Here is a 16,013-nt window from a genome sequence, read left to right on the forward strand (position 1 = left end):
AATTATAAACGAGTTCTATTTGCATCATCATTGCTCATTTGTTAGATCATCAGACTCAAAGGAAAAGAAATAGTAGCAGCTTTTTATATTGTAATAAGAAGAATTATACAGCAACAGGTACATGGAGAAAATGTTTTACCTGGTGATATAACCTAAGTTAATGCAAGTGGCTTTATAACATAATAAGTATTCTGACTCAATGAATTTCATTTATTAGTACTATTAAGTGCTCATGCAGGAAAAGACCTTGGAATGTTCATATGGCACATATAAAATTAAAGATAGATAATGCTTTCTATTCAACTTGAATGATTAGAGGTGTTAAAAGTACTGAAAATGTTAATTATGTGAGATTCTAAGACACCACACATAGAAGAACACATCTGTCTCTCTAATGAAAAGAGAATAAACTGATTTTAAATTTGTCTAGTTAAATGTTTACTTGCATAGGATGGCTTAGCTACAATTTTTAGTTGTAGATTAAGGAAAACATTAATAATATTATACATAAATATATATATATATATATAAAATTTATTTTCAGGTACTATTTTCTAACCTAACCTAACATTTAATTTTTATGAAATCATCAAAATAACATTTTTGAATAATAAATGATCTGTGTTGGGGGGGAAGGTTCATGTACTATTTAGACAAAAATAAGAATACAAAATACAAATATAGTATGAGCTCAACTATGAAAAAAATGCTTAGAAATACCAGAAAGAAATATATTATAAACTTAACATTGGTTATCTGTGTGGAAACACTCATTATAGGAAACTTTCACCTTCCTCTTTATATGTATTTGCGTGTGTGCGTGGGTATAAATAAAACTATTTTAAGAAAGCTTCATATGAATTTATGTTAAAGAATACAGACTGTCTAAAGGAAAATCAAAATTAATACCCAAAAAAACAACACAGACACACTTACCATCACATGAAAGGGAAACATAACTTCCTAAGTCATCAGACATGTGTCGCATCACATTTCTGCCCATCTTAAGACCAAGAAAGATCCAATAATCTACTGCTGCTCCAAGAATTCCAGTCAATAAGTAAGCTAGTTCATGTATGAAGACCTAACATTAAAATAAGAAAAATAGTATGAAAATTATTAAAATGTATGATTTCTATCAGTATTTTGAAAATTTGAGGTAAATTGTAGCTATTTAAAAATAGAGGGTAAAAAAATAAAATAAAAATAAATACAGGGTATGCTAATGCTTAAAGTATTCTTAAAAACCTAAGCAAACTCACTCTCTCTGTTCTGTCTCCTTCCTTCCCCTCTATTTTCCTCCCCCATTGTATCTACATCTATAGCTATATGACAGTTCATGAAACAAATTTTCCAGGACTTATAACAAATGTTTAAATTAACTGTATCCAATGCTGTCAATTGCTGTAGGGCATTAATTCTATTAACATGATGAGGAAGTAGCTAGCTTCTGTAGATTTCTGTCAAAAGGAACATAAAACTACCAAAAAGGATAGACTTAGTCATCCTTATTGTTTATAAAAGTAACCTTTACATTTCTAAAAATGGCATTTTCCAGAAAAATACTTGAAAAACACAATGAATAAAAGTTTTAGCAAACAAAACTGTGCTTTACTGTATAGAAACAGACTGGCTCAAATTCTAATAAATCATATCTAATGCCATTACCTAAGTTAGAGATATACAGATAAGCTTTAAGAGCATTACATTGTTTTTTCTATAAAAATATTAAATTCCTCTAAGAAATAAGCAAGGAGTACAAGCCTTACTTACAGTAAGTGTAGTTTAACCTAGTATTTAAGAATATCTCTCTAATCCATAAACTACTGATGAAACGGTGTCGCCCTATCACACATGGGAGAACATGCTGTATTCTGTCAGGGCTGACATTAGACACTTAGAGCAAGACTCTGAAGAATAAGAGCAAGGAGATTTTAAACTGCATGATTAGGGGCCATGATACAGAACCTTGACTAAATCTCACCAGCTCAGGATTCACGAGTAGAGTCAGTACTCCCTTCTCTCCCACTCTGATTAGAAAGCTGGGTTAAAGTTTTGCAGTTGCAGCTGTGTGACAAGGGAAATGAACAGCAGGATTGGCTTATCAGCAGGCTGGGAGAGTGAGAACACCTCTTTTGGATCCTGGTAGGTCAAAGCGTTGAAGACGACCAGAACTGACTCCCTTAAGCACTGGGTGTTAGCTAGTCTTGAAAGAACTTTGGTGGAAGTCAACCCCATTCTTTGTAACAGCAACATGTAGATGATCACTCTGAGCAAATTTTACTTCTCATGGATCAAGTTATGAAGAGAAAATAAAACAGGACATTGAAAAACCTATATTTAAACTACAAATTGATGATCATGTCAAGATCCATGCCACAAAAGGCTCCTTTCAACATAATGTATATCTGAATATCAGCAATAACTTTACTCAGGAAGATAGCAAGAGATTGGTAATCTTTGATTTCTCAAAGCATTCCCCATCTCAAGGGTATGGTAAATAAGGATCACTTCAGATTTGTAGCCCTAAGACTCTGGATAGGGAAGAAGGAGGTCTAAGCCTCATGTAAAACCACAATCCAGCACTCCACCAATTATAAGTAATATAAAATCAATTTGTTGGGATGTTCCCTCTTTCCTTCCACAAATATATGTACACATGTACTTGACACCACAAATGAATATCAATATTGCTTAATATTCAATTTATCTTGATGTTTCTGTTATTAAACAGTTAGAGATGGGTAGACCTTAAACTACTTTCAAGGGATGCCTTTAGCTTCTTTACCATAAGAAAAATCCTGCCAAAGTCATTCCTGTCCTTGTGACATTTGCTAAATGTGCATACTACCACATATCCATAATAGTCACTATAAGCATAGGCCAGACAACATGCTCTGGACTGTTCTCACTGCAACTTTAACAGTATATAAGCAATGCTACTATTTCTACCATAGTGGATATATATGCTTCAGAAGCAGATTAGTGAGAAATGGCAAATAAATTGTCAAGGAGAGAAGCTTTCTTGGAATACTGAAATGTTTGTAAAAGTCAAAACAATAGAACATGTATACCCTATGAATTAATAAATGAAATGAAATGAAATGACATTATTTGCACAGATGACATATATTTATCTTAGAATTCCTTTCTAATATTAAAATCTATTATCAGACATTCTCTCAATACTATCTCTATTATCTGCTAATACAAGTAATCTCTAGTTTATAAACTTGGTGATGTTCCCAGTATTGACTAGTACATAACGTAAAACAAACTGAATCTTGGCCTCTGACTCCCAGGTTAGGGCTTTGTATATATATTCCACTGCAGTAGATGACAAAGTGCTTCTCTAGTACCTCCCTCAGAATGATGCAAACGTAATGCACATACTGTGCCTCTTCCTGTTTTAAACACTGGCATTTTAAAAAAGAGAAAGTATATTCAGTGGAGACTTGTCTCTACAAGGCCTTGCCCTAACTAGCTACCACACCTTGAAAAATTGCTTAAGCTCTTTAGCATCAATTTTCTTATTTTTAAATACAAAGTAGATTCCATTTCTACCTATAATTGCAGGGTTATCCTTAAATAGTACTTGAGGATATCACAAAGAAAAGTAGGACTAACTACCAAGAGCTTAGTAAAATTTGTGCCTCCTTCATAACCTTGACATAGTCCACCTCTGCTCTTTGCCAAGGAAAGCCCAAAGCTTTCTCAGATTAATGACAATGAAATTCACTGCCATTGTGCCACTCTGCAACAGTTGCTGATTGACATTATGACAAAACAATATTAGCATAAACTGAGGACTTCTGTTTAGCTAATGACTTAAATTGAATGCTTCAATTCAGCAAATCAAGAAACAAATGCCTTACAGTACAGAAAATGATGCCTGTGAACATGCATGGAATTCTTGAAATTGGAAACTGCCAAAAAGATTTAATTAGGTACCAGAATGAATTCTAACAGAAAAGTTAGCAAAATAAAAAAGCAGTTTATATGAATTTAAGCAATTCAAATGTTAAATAAAATATTAATTTGCAAAGTTTAAAACCAGTTCTCATATTACAACTGATGCTACAATTTATTGCAGAGTGCTTCACAAATATGTTGAATTTATTTATAAATTTGAAAAAACTCTTCAAGTTTTTTATGTATATGTATAAATATGTATAAATCTGTGTATATGTATAGCAGTATTTCCAGAGTAAATTGTTATCTGTGGCAGCCCTTTGGTGATTTAGTAAAATTGTGAAAATGTAAGTTTTATTGTTTTCAGTTACAAATGAGAAATTTTATTTATGTGATCGTGTGGATAAAAAGAAATGTTCCATACTGAGGAAATACTTTCTATCCTAAATGATTCTATTGTCTAAAAATTACATGAAATGGCAGACGGTAATTAATACATATGTTACCAATTTTAGCTTAAAATACTTAATTGATGTATAGATAGTTCTTTCTGAATATTTTCAACTTATACACATTAGTATATTCATTTCTTTTTTAAATCAGATACATGTTTAATAACCAAATGAGTGGCTAGTCATTTGGTTATTGTCACATAAGAGGATTTACCTGATCAAAAAAATTCTAGCTATATCCACAACTGAGCTTCCTTTTTAAATGCCAATTAAAAAAAATTAGGGCCCTCCAAAAGATTTTCTTTTTTTAAGCATGCCTCAGACACACCTTAATAGAATTTTAAAAAACCAGTAAGGCTTTTTATTTTATTTTTATTTTTATTTTTATTTTTTTTGAGAGGGCATCTCTCATATTTATTGATCAAATGGTTGTTAACAACAATACAATTCTGTATAGGGGACTCAATGCACAATCATTAATCCACTCCAAACCTAATTCTCAACAGTCTCCAATCTTCTGAAGCATAACGAACAAGTTCTTACTTGGTGAACAAATTCTTACATAGTGAATAAATTCTTACATGGTGAACAGTACAAGGGCATTCATCACAGAAACTTTCGGTTTTGATCATGCATTATGAACTATAAACAATCAGGTCAAATATGAATATTCATTTGATTTTTATACTTGATTTATATGTTGATCCCACATTTCTCCCTTTATTATTATTATTATTATTATTATTATTTATTTTTATTTATTTATTTATTTATTTATTTATTTATTTTTATTTTTATTTTTATTTTTTATTTTTTTTATTTTTATTTTTTTTGAGAGGGCATCTCTCATATTTATTGATCAAATGGTTGTTAACAACAATAAAATTCAGTATAGGGGGGTCAACGCTCAATGTACAATCATTAATCCATCTCAAGCCTAATTTTCGTCAGTCTCCAATCTTCTGAAGCATAACGAACAAATTCTTACATGGTGAACGAATTCTTACATAGTGAATAAATTCTTACATGGTGAACAAGGGCTTTTTATTTTTAAATAACCAGTATTTTGTTTCTGATAATGGAGGCCTAGGTAATTCATATTTGTTGAATAAAATGTGCAAAACTTTTTCTGAAAAGTTATGAATAATTGGAAAGCCAAGATCTAGGAAAAACTAAAAGCCAAGTGAGGCATTCAAAGCTAGCTAACTCTGCCACAAGGACATCTGCTGACCCAGAGAAAGAGCTGATATACAGAAATGTGGCTGTTGGGAGTCTAGGGGAAAGGAGTATAAAAGTCACAGCTCAAGGCCTAATATCCAATATGACCCTGGAGGGCTTCATTCTCAGAGTAGGAGTGAATGAGAAGTAAAACTACATGTATCCATAGACCTGCACTTCACTTGGACTACCCAGGAACTTTCAAATCTGCCAACAGAAATTCTCTCTGGAGGAAGATATTCTGTGTCTTTGTCACAATTATTTTTACAAATACTTTTCCAAATGCAATTTATAGCACACAGTAAATGATAACTGGCTCACAAAAGAATATAAAAGACACAAGAGAAGGAAAAAGCAGAAACAACAAATAGAAACAGACCCCAAAAGACTTCAAATGTGGAATAATGAGATACAGACTGTAATGTTGTTTGACATGTTCAAAGAAAAAACAAAACCTTGAAAATTTAGTAGGGAACTAGAACACACACAAACTTGACATAGTAATTTGGAACTGGAAAAAATCCAAAAATTAAAAATGCAATGTTCATGTTTAATATATTAGGCAAGAAAGACTAGTGAAGTAAAAATAGGATGACAAAGCCCTATTTAGAATGCTCCAAGTATGGAAAAAAATTGATAGAAAATACAGGGCATACAAAAACATATAACAAATTTAATTGGAACTTAAAATGCAGAAGAGAGAAAATGGATAAGAGGAAACATTAGAAGAGAAACTACGTAAGAATTTTCCTTAAGATAGAATAAAATCATAGACATTTGGCACCAAAGCTTGCCACACTAACCACTATGAATGACTATACATAAAATAGAGAAATTGTTAGCGAGGGTGGAAAATGATGGCGACATGAGAAGTGAGACAGAAAACTTCTTCCAAAACCACATATAACACGAAAATACAGCAAATAAATTAATCCTGAAAGAGCAACCTGAAGACTGTGACAGACTGACTACATCTGGGGAAAACCTCACAGAAAAGGGTAAAGTAAGATACCAATAAATGGAAATACATCCCGTGCTCATAGCTAGGAAGAATTAATATTGTCAAATGGCCATCCTGCCTAAAGCAATCTACAGATTCAGGGCAATCCCTATCAAAATATTGATAGCATTCTTCAATGAACTAGAACATAGTTCTAAAATTCATATGGAACCACAAAAGACCCCCAATAGCCAAAGCAATCCTGGGAAGGAAGAATAAAGCTGGGGGGATTATGCTCCCCAATGTCAAGCTTTACTACAAAGTCACAGTAATCAAGACAATTTGGTACTGGCACAGAACAGATCCATAGACCAATGGAACAGAATAGAGAGCCCAGATATAAACCCAATCATATATGGTCAATTAATATACAATAAAGGAGCCATGGACATACAATGGGGAAATGACAGCCTCTTCAACAACTGGTGTTGTCAAAACTGGACAGCTACATCTAAGAGAATGAAATGGGATTATCGTCTAACCCCATACACAAAAGTAAACTTGAAATGGATCAAATACCTGAATGTAAGTCATGAAACCATAAAATTCTTAGAAGAAAACACAGGCAAAACTCTCTTGAATATAAATATGAGCAACTTTTTCCTAAATGCATCTACTTGGGCAAGGGAAACAAAAGCAAAAATGAACAAATGGGACTGCATCAAACGAAAAAGCTTTTGTACAGCAAAGGGCACCACCAGTAGAACAAAAAGGCATCATACAGTATGGGAGAATATGTTTGTAACTGACATATTCGACAATGGGTTAACATCCAAAATATATAAAGAACTCACATACCTCAACACCCAAAAAGCAACATTCAAATTACCAGATTAAAAAATGGGCAGAGGATTGAGCAGATACTTCTCCCAAGAAATTCAGATGACCAACAGACACATGAATAGATGCTCCACATTGCTAATTATCAGGGAAATGCAAATTAAAACCACAGTGAGATACTACCTCACACCAGTCAGGATGGCCAACATCCAAAAGACAAGGAAAAAAAGTGCTGGCAAGGATGTGGAGAAAGGGGAACCCTCCTACACTGCTGATGGGATTGTAAATTAGTCCAACCATTGTGGAAAGCAATATGGAGTTTCCTCAAAACAGTAAAAATAGAAATGTCATTTGACCCAGGAATTCCACTCCTCGGAATTTACTTGAAGAAAACAAGATCACAGATTCAAAAAAATATATGCACCCTATGTTTATCACAGCACTATTTACAATAGCCAAGACATGGAAGCAACCTAATTGTCCATCAATAGATGAATGGAAAAAGAAGATGTGGTACATATACACAATGGAATATTATTCAGCCGTAAGGATAAAACAAATCCTACCATTTGCAACGACATAGATGGAGCTAGAGGGTATTATGCTCAGTGAAATAAGCCAGGCGGAGAAAGACAAGTACCAAATGATTTCACTCATTTGTGGAGTATAACAACAAAGCAAAACTAAAGGAACAAAACAGCAGCAGACTCACAGACTCCAAAAAGGGACTAGTGGTTACTAAAGGTGGGGAAGGGAGGGAAAAGGGGATTGAGAGGTATTATGATTGGTACACCTGGTGTGTGTAGGGGTCACGGGGAAGACATTATAGCACAGAGAAGACAACTAGTGACTCTGTGGTATCTTACTATGCTGATGGACAGTGACTGCTATGGTGCATGTGGGGGTCTTGATGATATGGGTGAATGTGGTAACCACAATGTTGCTCATGTGAAACCTTCATAAGATTGCACATCAATGATGCCTTAATAAAAAACAAAAACAAAAAACAAAAACAAACAGAAAAACCAAACAAAACAAACTGTTGGCATAAAAAGCAAAATAAATGAACACATTCACAAGGTAAGTTCAAAAGAATTGATTAAACCAATGATTAAGCTTGGCCTAATAGGTGATAGAGAACAATGTAAAGCATCATGGGACACACATTTTGGCCCCTAATCTTATATAGAGAGTCCAAAAAAAAAGCTGACTTGTTTTCAGAAAAGCAGAAATTATGCAGGGTTCATTTTTAATGATCATTTACTTCTAGGAACTAACAACAAAAGCACAGACAAATCCACTGCAACAACAAAAATCCATCTACTTATGAGTTTTCAAACAGTCTTTTAAAATGCTTCTTGGATCAAAGAGGAATTCATAATTGACAATAAAAAAGACTTTGAAAAAACAGTAAGAGAACTGTAGATTAAAGTAGCAGAACCAGTGGAATCTCAAGTGGTACTTGAAAGGCAATTTATATTAAGTGTATATATTAAAATAAAGACTAAAAAGAAAAAAGACCCAAACAACATTTAATAAAGAGAAAGTAAAAGAAAGAATTCTAAAAATAAGAGCAGAAATTAATGATATAACGAAGACAGTAAGTCCCAAAGGCAGATCATTATGAAAAGGAGAAAGGTGATTAGTATTATGCACACAAAATGTGGCACAGTATGTTGCCATGCACTCTACATATTTTACTGCACTTAATTTTCCCAACTACCCTTCAGATAAATAGATAATAAATTAAAACCACTGTATGTTAAATTGCTAATGACAAGCAAGATCTACTTATGAAGAAATAGTCAGGAAATAACTCTTAGCACCCAAAATGGTAATTTTAGGAACATTTTTAAAAATGTTATTAGTAATACACAAAAAATTGTATGGATTTACTCAAACTTTAAATCATAGATTTCTTCAGATTTGAAATGTACAAAGTAAAAAATGTAGAATGTTAAGTCACTATAGATTTCTTTGTAGTAATGATCAAATAACTATTCTTAGTCACTACATTCAAATGTAATAATGAAGAAACCAGTCTCTAAGGACCTTTTACCTTAAAACTAGATACACTAAATAGAAAACAATGATATGTTGAAGTATGATTAAATTGTTTTCAAGTCAGTCAAATAATAGGGGGAAGAAAAAAGATGAATAATTCAAAGATACACTTCTTCATATGCCATTATTCATGTGTAAATTAATCCCACTTACATCATTAGACTTGCATTTTTCCTTGTGAGAATATATAGTCCAATCCAAAAGCATATTTACAGGTTTGGTCAAAAGCCCAGAAGTCTCACTTCCTGACCAAAATATTTCAAGAAGAATTGCCTTTCCTGTTATTTTCAGACTCTGAGAATCAGACCAGTCATACAACCTAATGAAAACAGAAATGAAAAGTACTTTTTATACCAACTTGATCACTACTGTTACTAGGCATAGTATGTTTTGACATAAAATGGACAAAAAAGTTCTAGCAATTTCTGAATAAAGGTTTTAACGTAAGATTATAATATATAATTACAACAAAGGACAAAATTTTTTAAATGGCCTTATTTCAATATAATCTCAACAAGTTCACACCATAATTTAATTGCAAGTTTAGAGCATACACAAACATCATGGATATTACAGATTCAGTATTAAAAACTCCTGTAGCTCTTTGCTTAAGCATTCAATTACTAAATAATTTTTTAAATTATGAAAAATTCTGAAAAAAAATGCTCTTACCCTACCCAAATGTATGTTAGTAAAAAATAAAAATGTGAACTAAGAAAACAAAAAGTGCATAATACCTTACTGCCACTGAAGAGTGTCTGAAAATAAGTTTTTAAATTAAGTCTACTTTAAAAAACAAGGTTTATTTTTTATAATTATGTATATAAATCATTAGAAAAATGGTACATAAAATAATATGTAGATAATGTATTTTTGGTGTTTAATAAATACTTACTTTTGACTCAGATGTTGCACTTCACTTTCAACTAAATTAAAGAAAAATTTGAGCAATGTCAGGTGGAGCACCTTAGAGCTGTTTTTTGAAATTTGATGACAGAAGCCTTCATTGAAAAGGCAAGACCTGAAAAGCAATAACCAAGCAATTTATAACATACAAGCAATTCACTGAGTAATTTGTGGGCAAAATATTTCTTTTATTTGAATATTACTGGAATTTTAAAATTTGCTCCAACAAAATATAAAGCAAGTTTAACATTTTACTAATAATATATTTTCTTCCTTCAAAAAATTAAGGCATTTCAAATATCTCATGGCACTGAATTTATAATAATACAGACCTAATTTATCTGTATTTCAGTGATTGTAATGTTTAATAATTATCTGGTACTCTTTGTACTCTTTATTTCACTAATAAAGAACAAAAAATTTAAACCCTTTTGATTCAGATGACCAGCTATACTCTTAATTTATAATATTCTCAATAATCATCCTCTTACTCAAGGTAACTTTTTTTTTTGTTATTTAGTAACATGAAGGTCACTCGGCTGTTTTGTAAATTTTAAAAATTCAGTATTTATTCTCTTTCCATCTTCTATAGTTTTATCCAAGAGAACTTCCTATGATAATGGGTATGTTCTACTGAACACTTGAAATGTAGCTTGTGCAACTCAGGACACAAATTTTTAATCATTTAATTTTAACTAAATTTAAATATAGGCACATACGGCTAGTGGTTACTATGATGGGTAGCACAGTTCTACGGTGTTTTTCTTAGAATATAAGATTACTCAGAACTCTAGGTCTGAGAGAGATAAAATCTAGACAATATTTATCATAATCTTCCAACTTTACCATCAATTATATCAACAGTGTACTTTCTACATCTGTCTCCACCTTTCCTGTCTTCTTTTTGAATACCCCATTGTCAGACTAGGTAAGTTATTAATACCTACTAAATCTAACCATTCTATACTTGAGTCTATTCTATAAGATCCTCCATGCCCATATAGTTTATCCAGTCTATTGAAAACCACCAGAGATGGGTACCATAGAATCTTTTTGGATTTTTTAAAACTTGTATAATGTAATATTTCAAATGCATTCAAAAGTAGCCTATTATCATTCAGCTCATTTATACTACCACCACTTCCCTTGTCTCCTTCCTCAGTGAACTGAATTATTTTGAAATGAAATAGGGTATTTATGCTTATTTAAAAGTCTATTTTTAAGATGTCCAAATTCTATCTCCTGTAGCATCAATTAATTTGATCACTTATTAAGCACTTATTATGTTCCAAGAATTATATTAAGCACCTAGGATAGATATATTTAGCATCTATTCTTAAGAAAGTCAGAGGCTAATGTGAGTGACAAACAAAGGAAAGGGCAAAAATTAGGAAGTGGAACCTAAGTTGCATTTTAAAGGATGATTAGGAGTTAAACAGATACTTGTGGGGTGGCAAGAATGTATAGGCAGAGAAAATATAAGAGCAAAGAGATAGGAAATGAAAACTAGTTGTCACTGGACACATTTGGGAAAATGATTAAGATGAGGACATACATAAGGGCTAAATCATGAAGGGTCTTACATGTTTTGATAAGGAATCTAACTTTCTACAGGTGATGTGTGAGTTAATGACGGACTTCTATCTGTGAAATTACAAATTAGTTTTTTTTAAAAAACTGAATGTATGTAAATACATTTGGTTTAAAAAATAAACATACAAATAATTTGTTTTCCTGTAAGTACATTTCATATTTCAGTAAGCACTAATTTTTTTATAAACTGGTTGATAACTATGACCAATTTAGACTTGGCCTTTTTGTAACAAGAGCTTTACAACAAATACAACACATAAACATACTATACACACATACAGAAGCTTTTTCAAAAAGGAAATGTACTTTTTCATCACTATCTAAAAATTACATAGATAGTAACTACTAGGTGAAATTTAGCAGCCTCACATGTAAAATTCCTTACCTGATAAGCACTTCTATTAGAGACCACGCTCCTTTCATACAAGTTGGACACTGAAACAATTCTAAGTAATATCTTGACATGGCTGGGGACTTCCAAGGAGGATGTAGGTGAAGAAGAGCTGACCATACATGAAAGTATCGACCAGAAAACATATCTATGTTATCCTATTATTTAAAACAAACAAACAAAATGCTATAGCTGAAAAGTAAGTTTCACTAATTCAGTCTTAACTCTAATAACTGGCCTCTCTTGCCAGATATATGTGTTTGGAACAAGGAAATCAGATGGAAGTACTATGTTCAGTTAATTAAATAGTGCAACTGAGAGAGACGCACACTGTCAATATGTATCCACATACTAGGTAATCCTTGCTTTTGGGACTAACTTACATGAAAAGTCCATTTTATTTTTCATGATTATAGTGAGGTTAAGAGTTCTCAAAGACTTCTCAAAGGAACTAAAGATAAACTTTTCATGAAAACATTCTTACTTATCACCAATATTAGTCTAACATAGCTTATACTTGTTATTTCTTCAAAATGGTACTCTGTTGAAGAGTATGATTAGAAAGCTACCTTTGAAAAACTGTTCCCATTGTTTTTCACAGTTTAAGGAATATGTTCATTAACTATGCATACTATGAATACAAATGATTATTACCAACAAATAAAGGAGTAATTTACCACATGAAATTCTAGATCATTGTAATCTGATTTTTATACTTTATATGAATATTTTGTATTTTATAGAGTTAGATATTTTACGGCCATATAAAAAAAACACATATATTTTTTCCAAGAGAAAACTATCTTGGAAACTGAGAAAATAATGTGAAGGCACTCAGAGTAAACCTACTAAATAGTTTAAAAATAGAAAAGAAATTATAATAAATGGGTACCATATTTCCTATAAAATGAGGGGAAAAATATTGAAATGATAAACTGCAAACACACAGACTGAGAAAATGTTCATACATTAACATTATTTGAAAGATTATAAGCACTTCTGACTGCTCTTACCTGTAGAATGTTCTCTAGAAGAGCATGAAGAAGGCATACAGGAGGAATATACTGTGCTTGCAAAGAGGAAATTTCTTCAATTGCTTCTTTAAAAAACTGTCCTTCTATGAGGCTTTCAATTAAATTTAATACACCTCTGGGAAATTCAGCATTTTTAACCTAAGAAAGGAAAGATTCTTAGACTCAAGAGATGGGTAAAATTTGGGATCAAACCTTAAACAAGAAGCCTTAATTTTCTCAGTAAATGAAGATAATTTCTGTCCTTAACAATTACACAGGATTGTGAATGTGGTTCAAAAAGGATGATTCTTATGAATGTGTTTTACAACTATAAGGCACTGCAAAAATATACATTGATTGTTTTATTTATTATTCTATGTTGCCTTAAATAGTAAGGAGAATACCATCTCCAGAAGAAAAATTTAAAAGACATTTGCAAAGTGTGGCTGATAATGAGGAGCTCTGAGTTATAACTATATATAGTTCTTTAGATGCAAAATTATTTTGTGGTTTTCCTTTAAACATAAGCAAACGATGCCTATTAAGATAAACTCAATATAATATACAAAGGTGCCATCAAACACAATCAATATCTGCAAAAAGTGACAATTGTACAGTACTAGGAAATCACTCTGAGAATGTACATTAGTAAAACTGAGTTCCACAAAATACATTTCCCTCAGTCAAAATATTTTTAACAATAAAATAAATGCAACTACTTTGAACTAACTGACAATCAAAAACACTCTGAAAGACTACATGGAATAAAACAATTTTAAAAGAATGCATAATCTCGTATGTTTATTGCAGCACTATTTACAATAGCCAAGATATGGAAGCAACCTAAGTGTCCATCAATAGATGAATAGATAAAGAAGATGTGGTACATATACAAAATGGAATACTATTCAGCCATAGGAAAACAAATCCTACCATTTGCAACAACATGGATAGAGCTAGAGGGTATTACGCTCAGTGAAATAAGTTAGGCGGAGAAAGACAAATACAAAATGATTTCCTTCATTTGTGGAGTGTAACAATGAAGCAAAACTGAAGGAACAAAAAAGCAGCAGACTCAGAGACTCCAAGAAGGGACTAGCTGTTACCAATGGGGAGGGATGGGAGAGGGTGGGTGGGGAGGGAAGGAGAAGGGGATTGTGGGTTATCATGATTGGTGCACATGGTGTTGAGTGGGGTCACGGGGAAGACAGTGCAGTTCAGAGAAGACAAATAGAGACTCTGTGACATCTTACTACACTGATGGACAGTGACTGCACTGGAGTATGGGGCGGGGGCTCGATAATAAGGGTGAATGTAATAACTACATTGTTTTGCTTGTGAAACCTTTGTAAAAGTGTGTATGATACCTTAATTAAAAAAATGCATAATGATATAAAGGTAATAATATATTTTTGTAAATATACTGAAAATTCAGTCTATAAGTTGTAATTATGAAAACTATGAAATGTGAGAATAGGCACACATGATAACACAAGATAAATTTTTAATTTCCAGTACCAGTTTTTACTACCAAATGGAATTATTTTTGGAGCTTTGACATACAACAGTATTCTATTTCTAATTAGAGAAATTACATTTCAAATTTGATAGGAACTGTCTATGCTGACAATACATTCCTTTATATCAAAATAACTAAAAACAACATGAAACAAAACTTCCTTTTTGCCCCCATAACCACCCTACTCCAAGCCCCTTACCTCGATACTGTATACTGGTTGTTTATCTATTCTAATGCAGCTGTATCTGATAGCCTACAAAACAGCAATCATTTAACTAAAATTAAACATTTTTAGGTCAAAAAATACATTTCAGCTTACCAAACATAAAATGTTGACCAAACTTAAAAAAACAGATTCAGGAAGACATTGATAGTGATAATTGATCTGATACTCATGTTTGCTCAGACTAACAACTGCCATAATTTTAGGGTAATGACACTCATGAGTATGAACATTCTCTATTTTCCCCTTCTAAATGAAAATAACTTAGAAGGTAAAGCCATATTCACTTTGAAGACCTGAAAAGGTCTTTTGCCCTTAGTACTGTAATTAGAAATACAAATGTGAAGAACAGTTTGTGTAAGAGTCAATAGGAGAAAAAACTGCAGTCATGTTCTCTATAGAATCACAAGTAAAATCTTTCTCTATTGTTTTAAAATACCCACAATCATGTATTTGCTTAAAAGATTATACTGGAAAAATATGTGTTAAGCATAAAAAGAGAATATCCTGATTACATAAAGAGTTCTAGAAACAAAGATGTAAAACAACTTAATGGAAAATTAAAAAAGAATATGAATAGGCAATTCAGAGAGGAAGAAATACAAAAATAACAAGTGAAGGTATAAAATATGCTCAAAGTTGCTACTACCAGAGAGATATAAATTAGAGCAATGACATAGCTTTGGCTTCTGCTTAGGATGTAGAAAGCTGGAAAAAGGTGATCCCACATTATGAACAAGAGAAGTTGTAAAATCTACCAAATCTTAATTTTTCTTGAACTCATAAGACACAGAGATCTTAATGTGACCAAGCACACTGAAACATGAAGACAGGAGTGTCCAAAGACATGGAATATCAGCACTGACTTATCTGAGACAAAGCTTGGTAGGAGGAGGAGGTCTCCATTAAAGTAGGTATGAAAATTTCAGCTAAAAGTTTTCA

The 16,013-nt window shown here is 32.2% G+C and overlaps 1 protein-coding gene across 3 annotated transcripts in view; it reads right to left on the reverse strand.

Annotated features, from left to right (window-relative positions):
- SLF1 (SMC5-SMC6 complex localization factor 1) overlaps nucleotides 1-16,013 on the reverse strand; it is a 78,332-nt gene that overhangs the window by 24,791 nt on the left and 37,528 nt on the right. For 2 of the 3 annotated variants that reach the window (XM_073233940.1, XM_073233944.1), the window contains 6 exons: nucleotides 15,048-15,101; nucleotides 13,330-13,488; nucleotides 12,311-12,474; nucleotides 10,322-10,447; nucleotides 9,580-9,745; nucleotides 937-1,084 (listed from right to left, as the gene is read on the reverse strand). In XM_073233940.1, coding sequence (XP_073090041.1) covers nucleotides 937-1,084; nucleotides 9,580-9,745; nucleotides 10,322-10,447; nucleotides 12,311-12,474; nucleotides 13,330-13,488; nucleotides 15,048-15,101 — 817 coding nt within the window. The remainder of the gene's footprint in view (nucleotides 1-936; nucleotides 1,085-9,579; nucleotides 9,746-10,321; nucleotides 10,448-12,310; nucleotides 12,475-13,329; nucleotides 13,489-15,047; nucleotides 15,102-16,013) is intronic. The other variant, XM_037012075.2, reaches the window with a different exon arrangement.

This window comes from Manis javanica, chromosome 1 (assembly GCF_040802235.1).
Source record: "Manis javanica isolate MJ-LG chromosome 1, MJ_LKY, whole genome shotgun sequence".
Taxonomy (NCBI): Eukaryota; Metazoa; Chordata; class Mammalia; order Pholidota; family Manidae; genus Manis; species Manis javanica.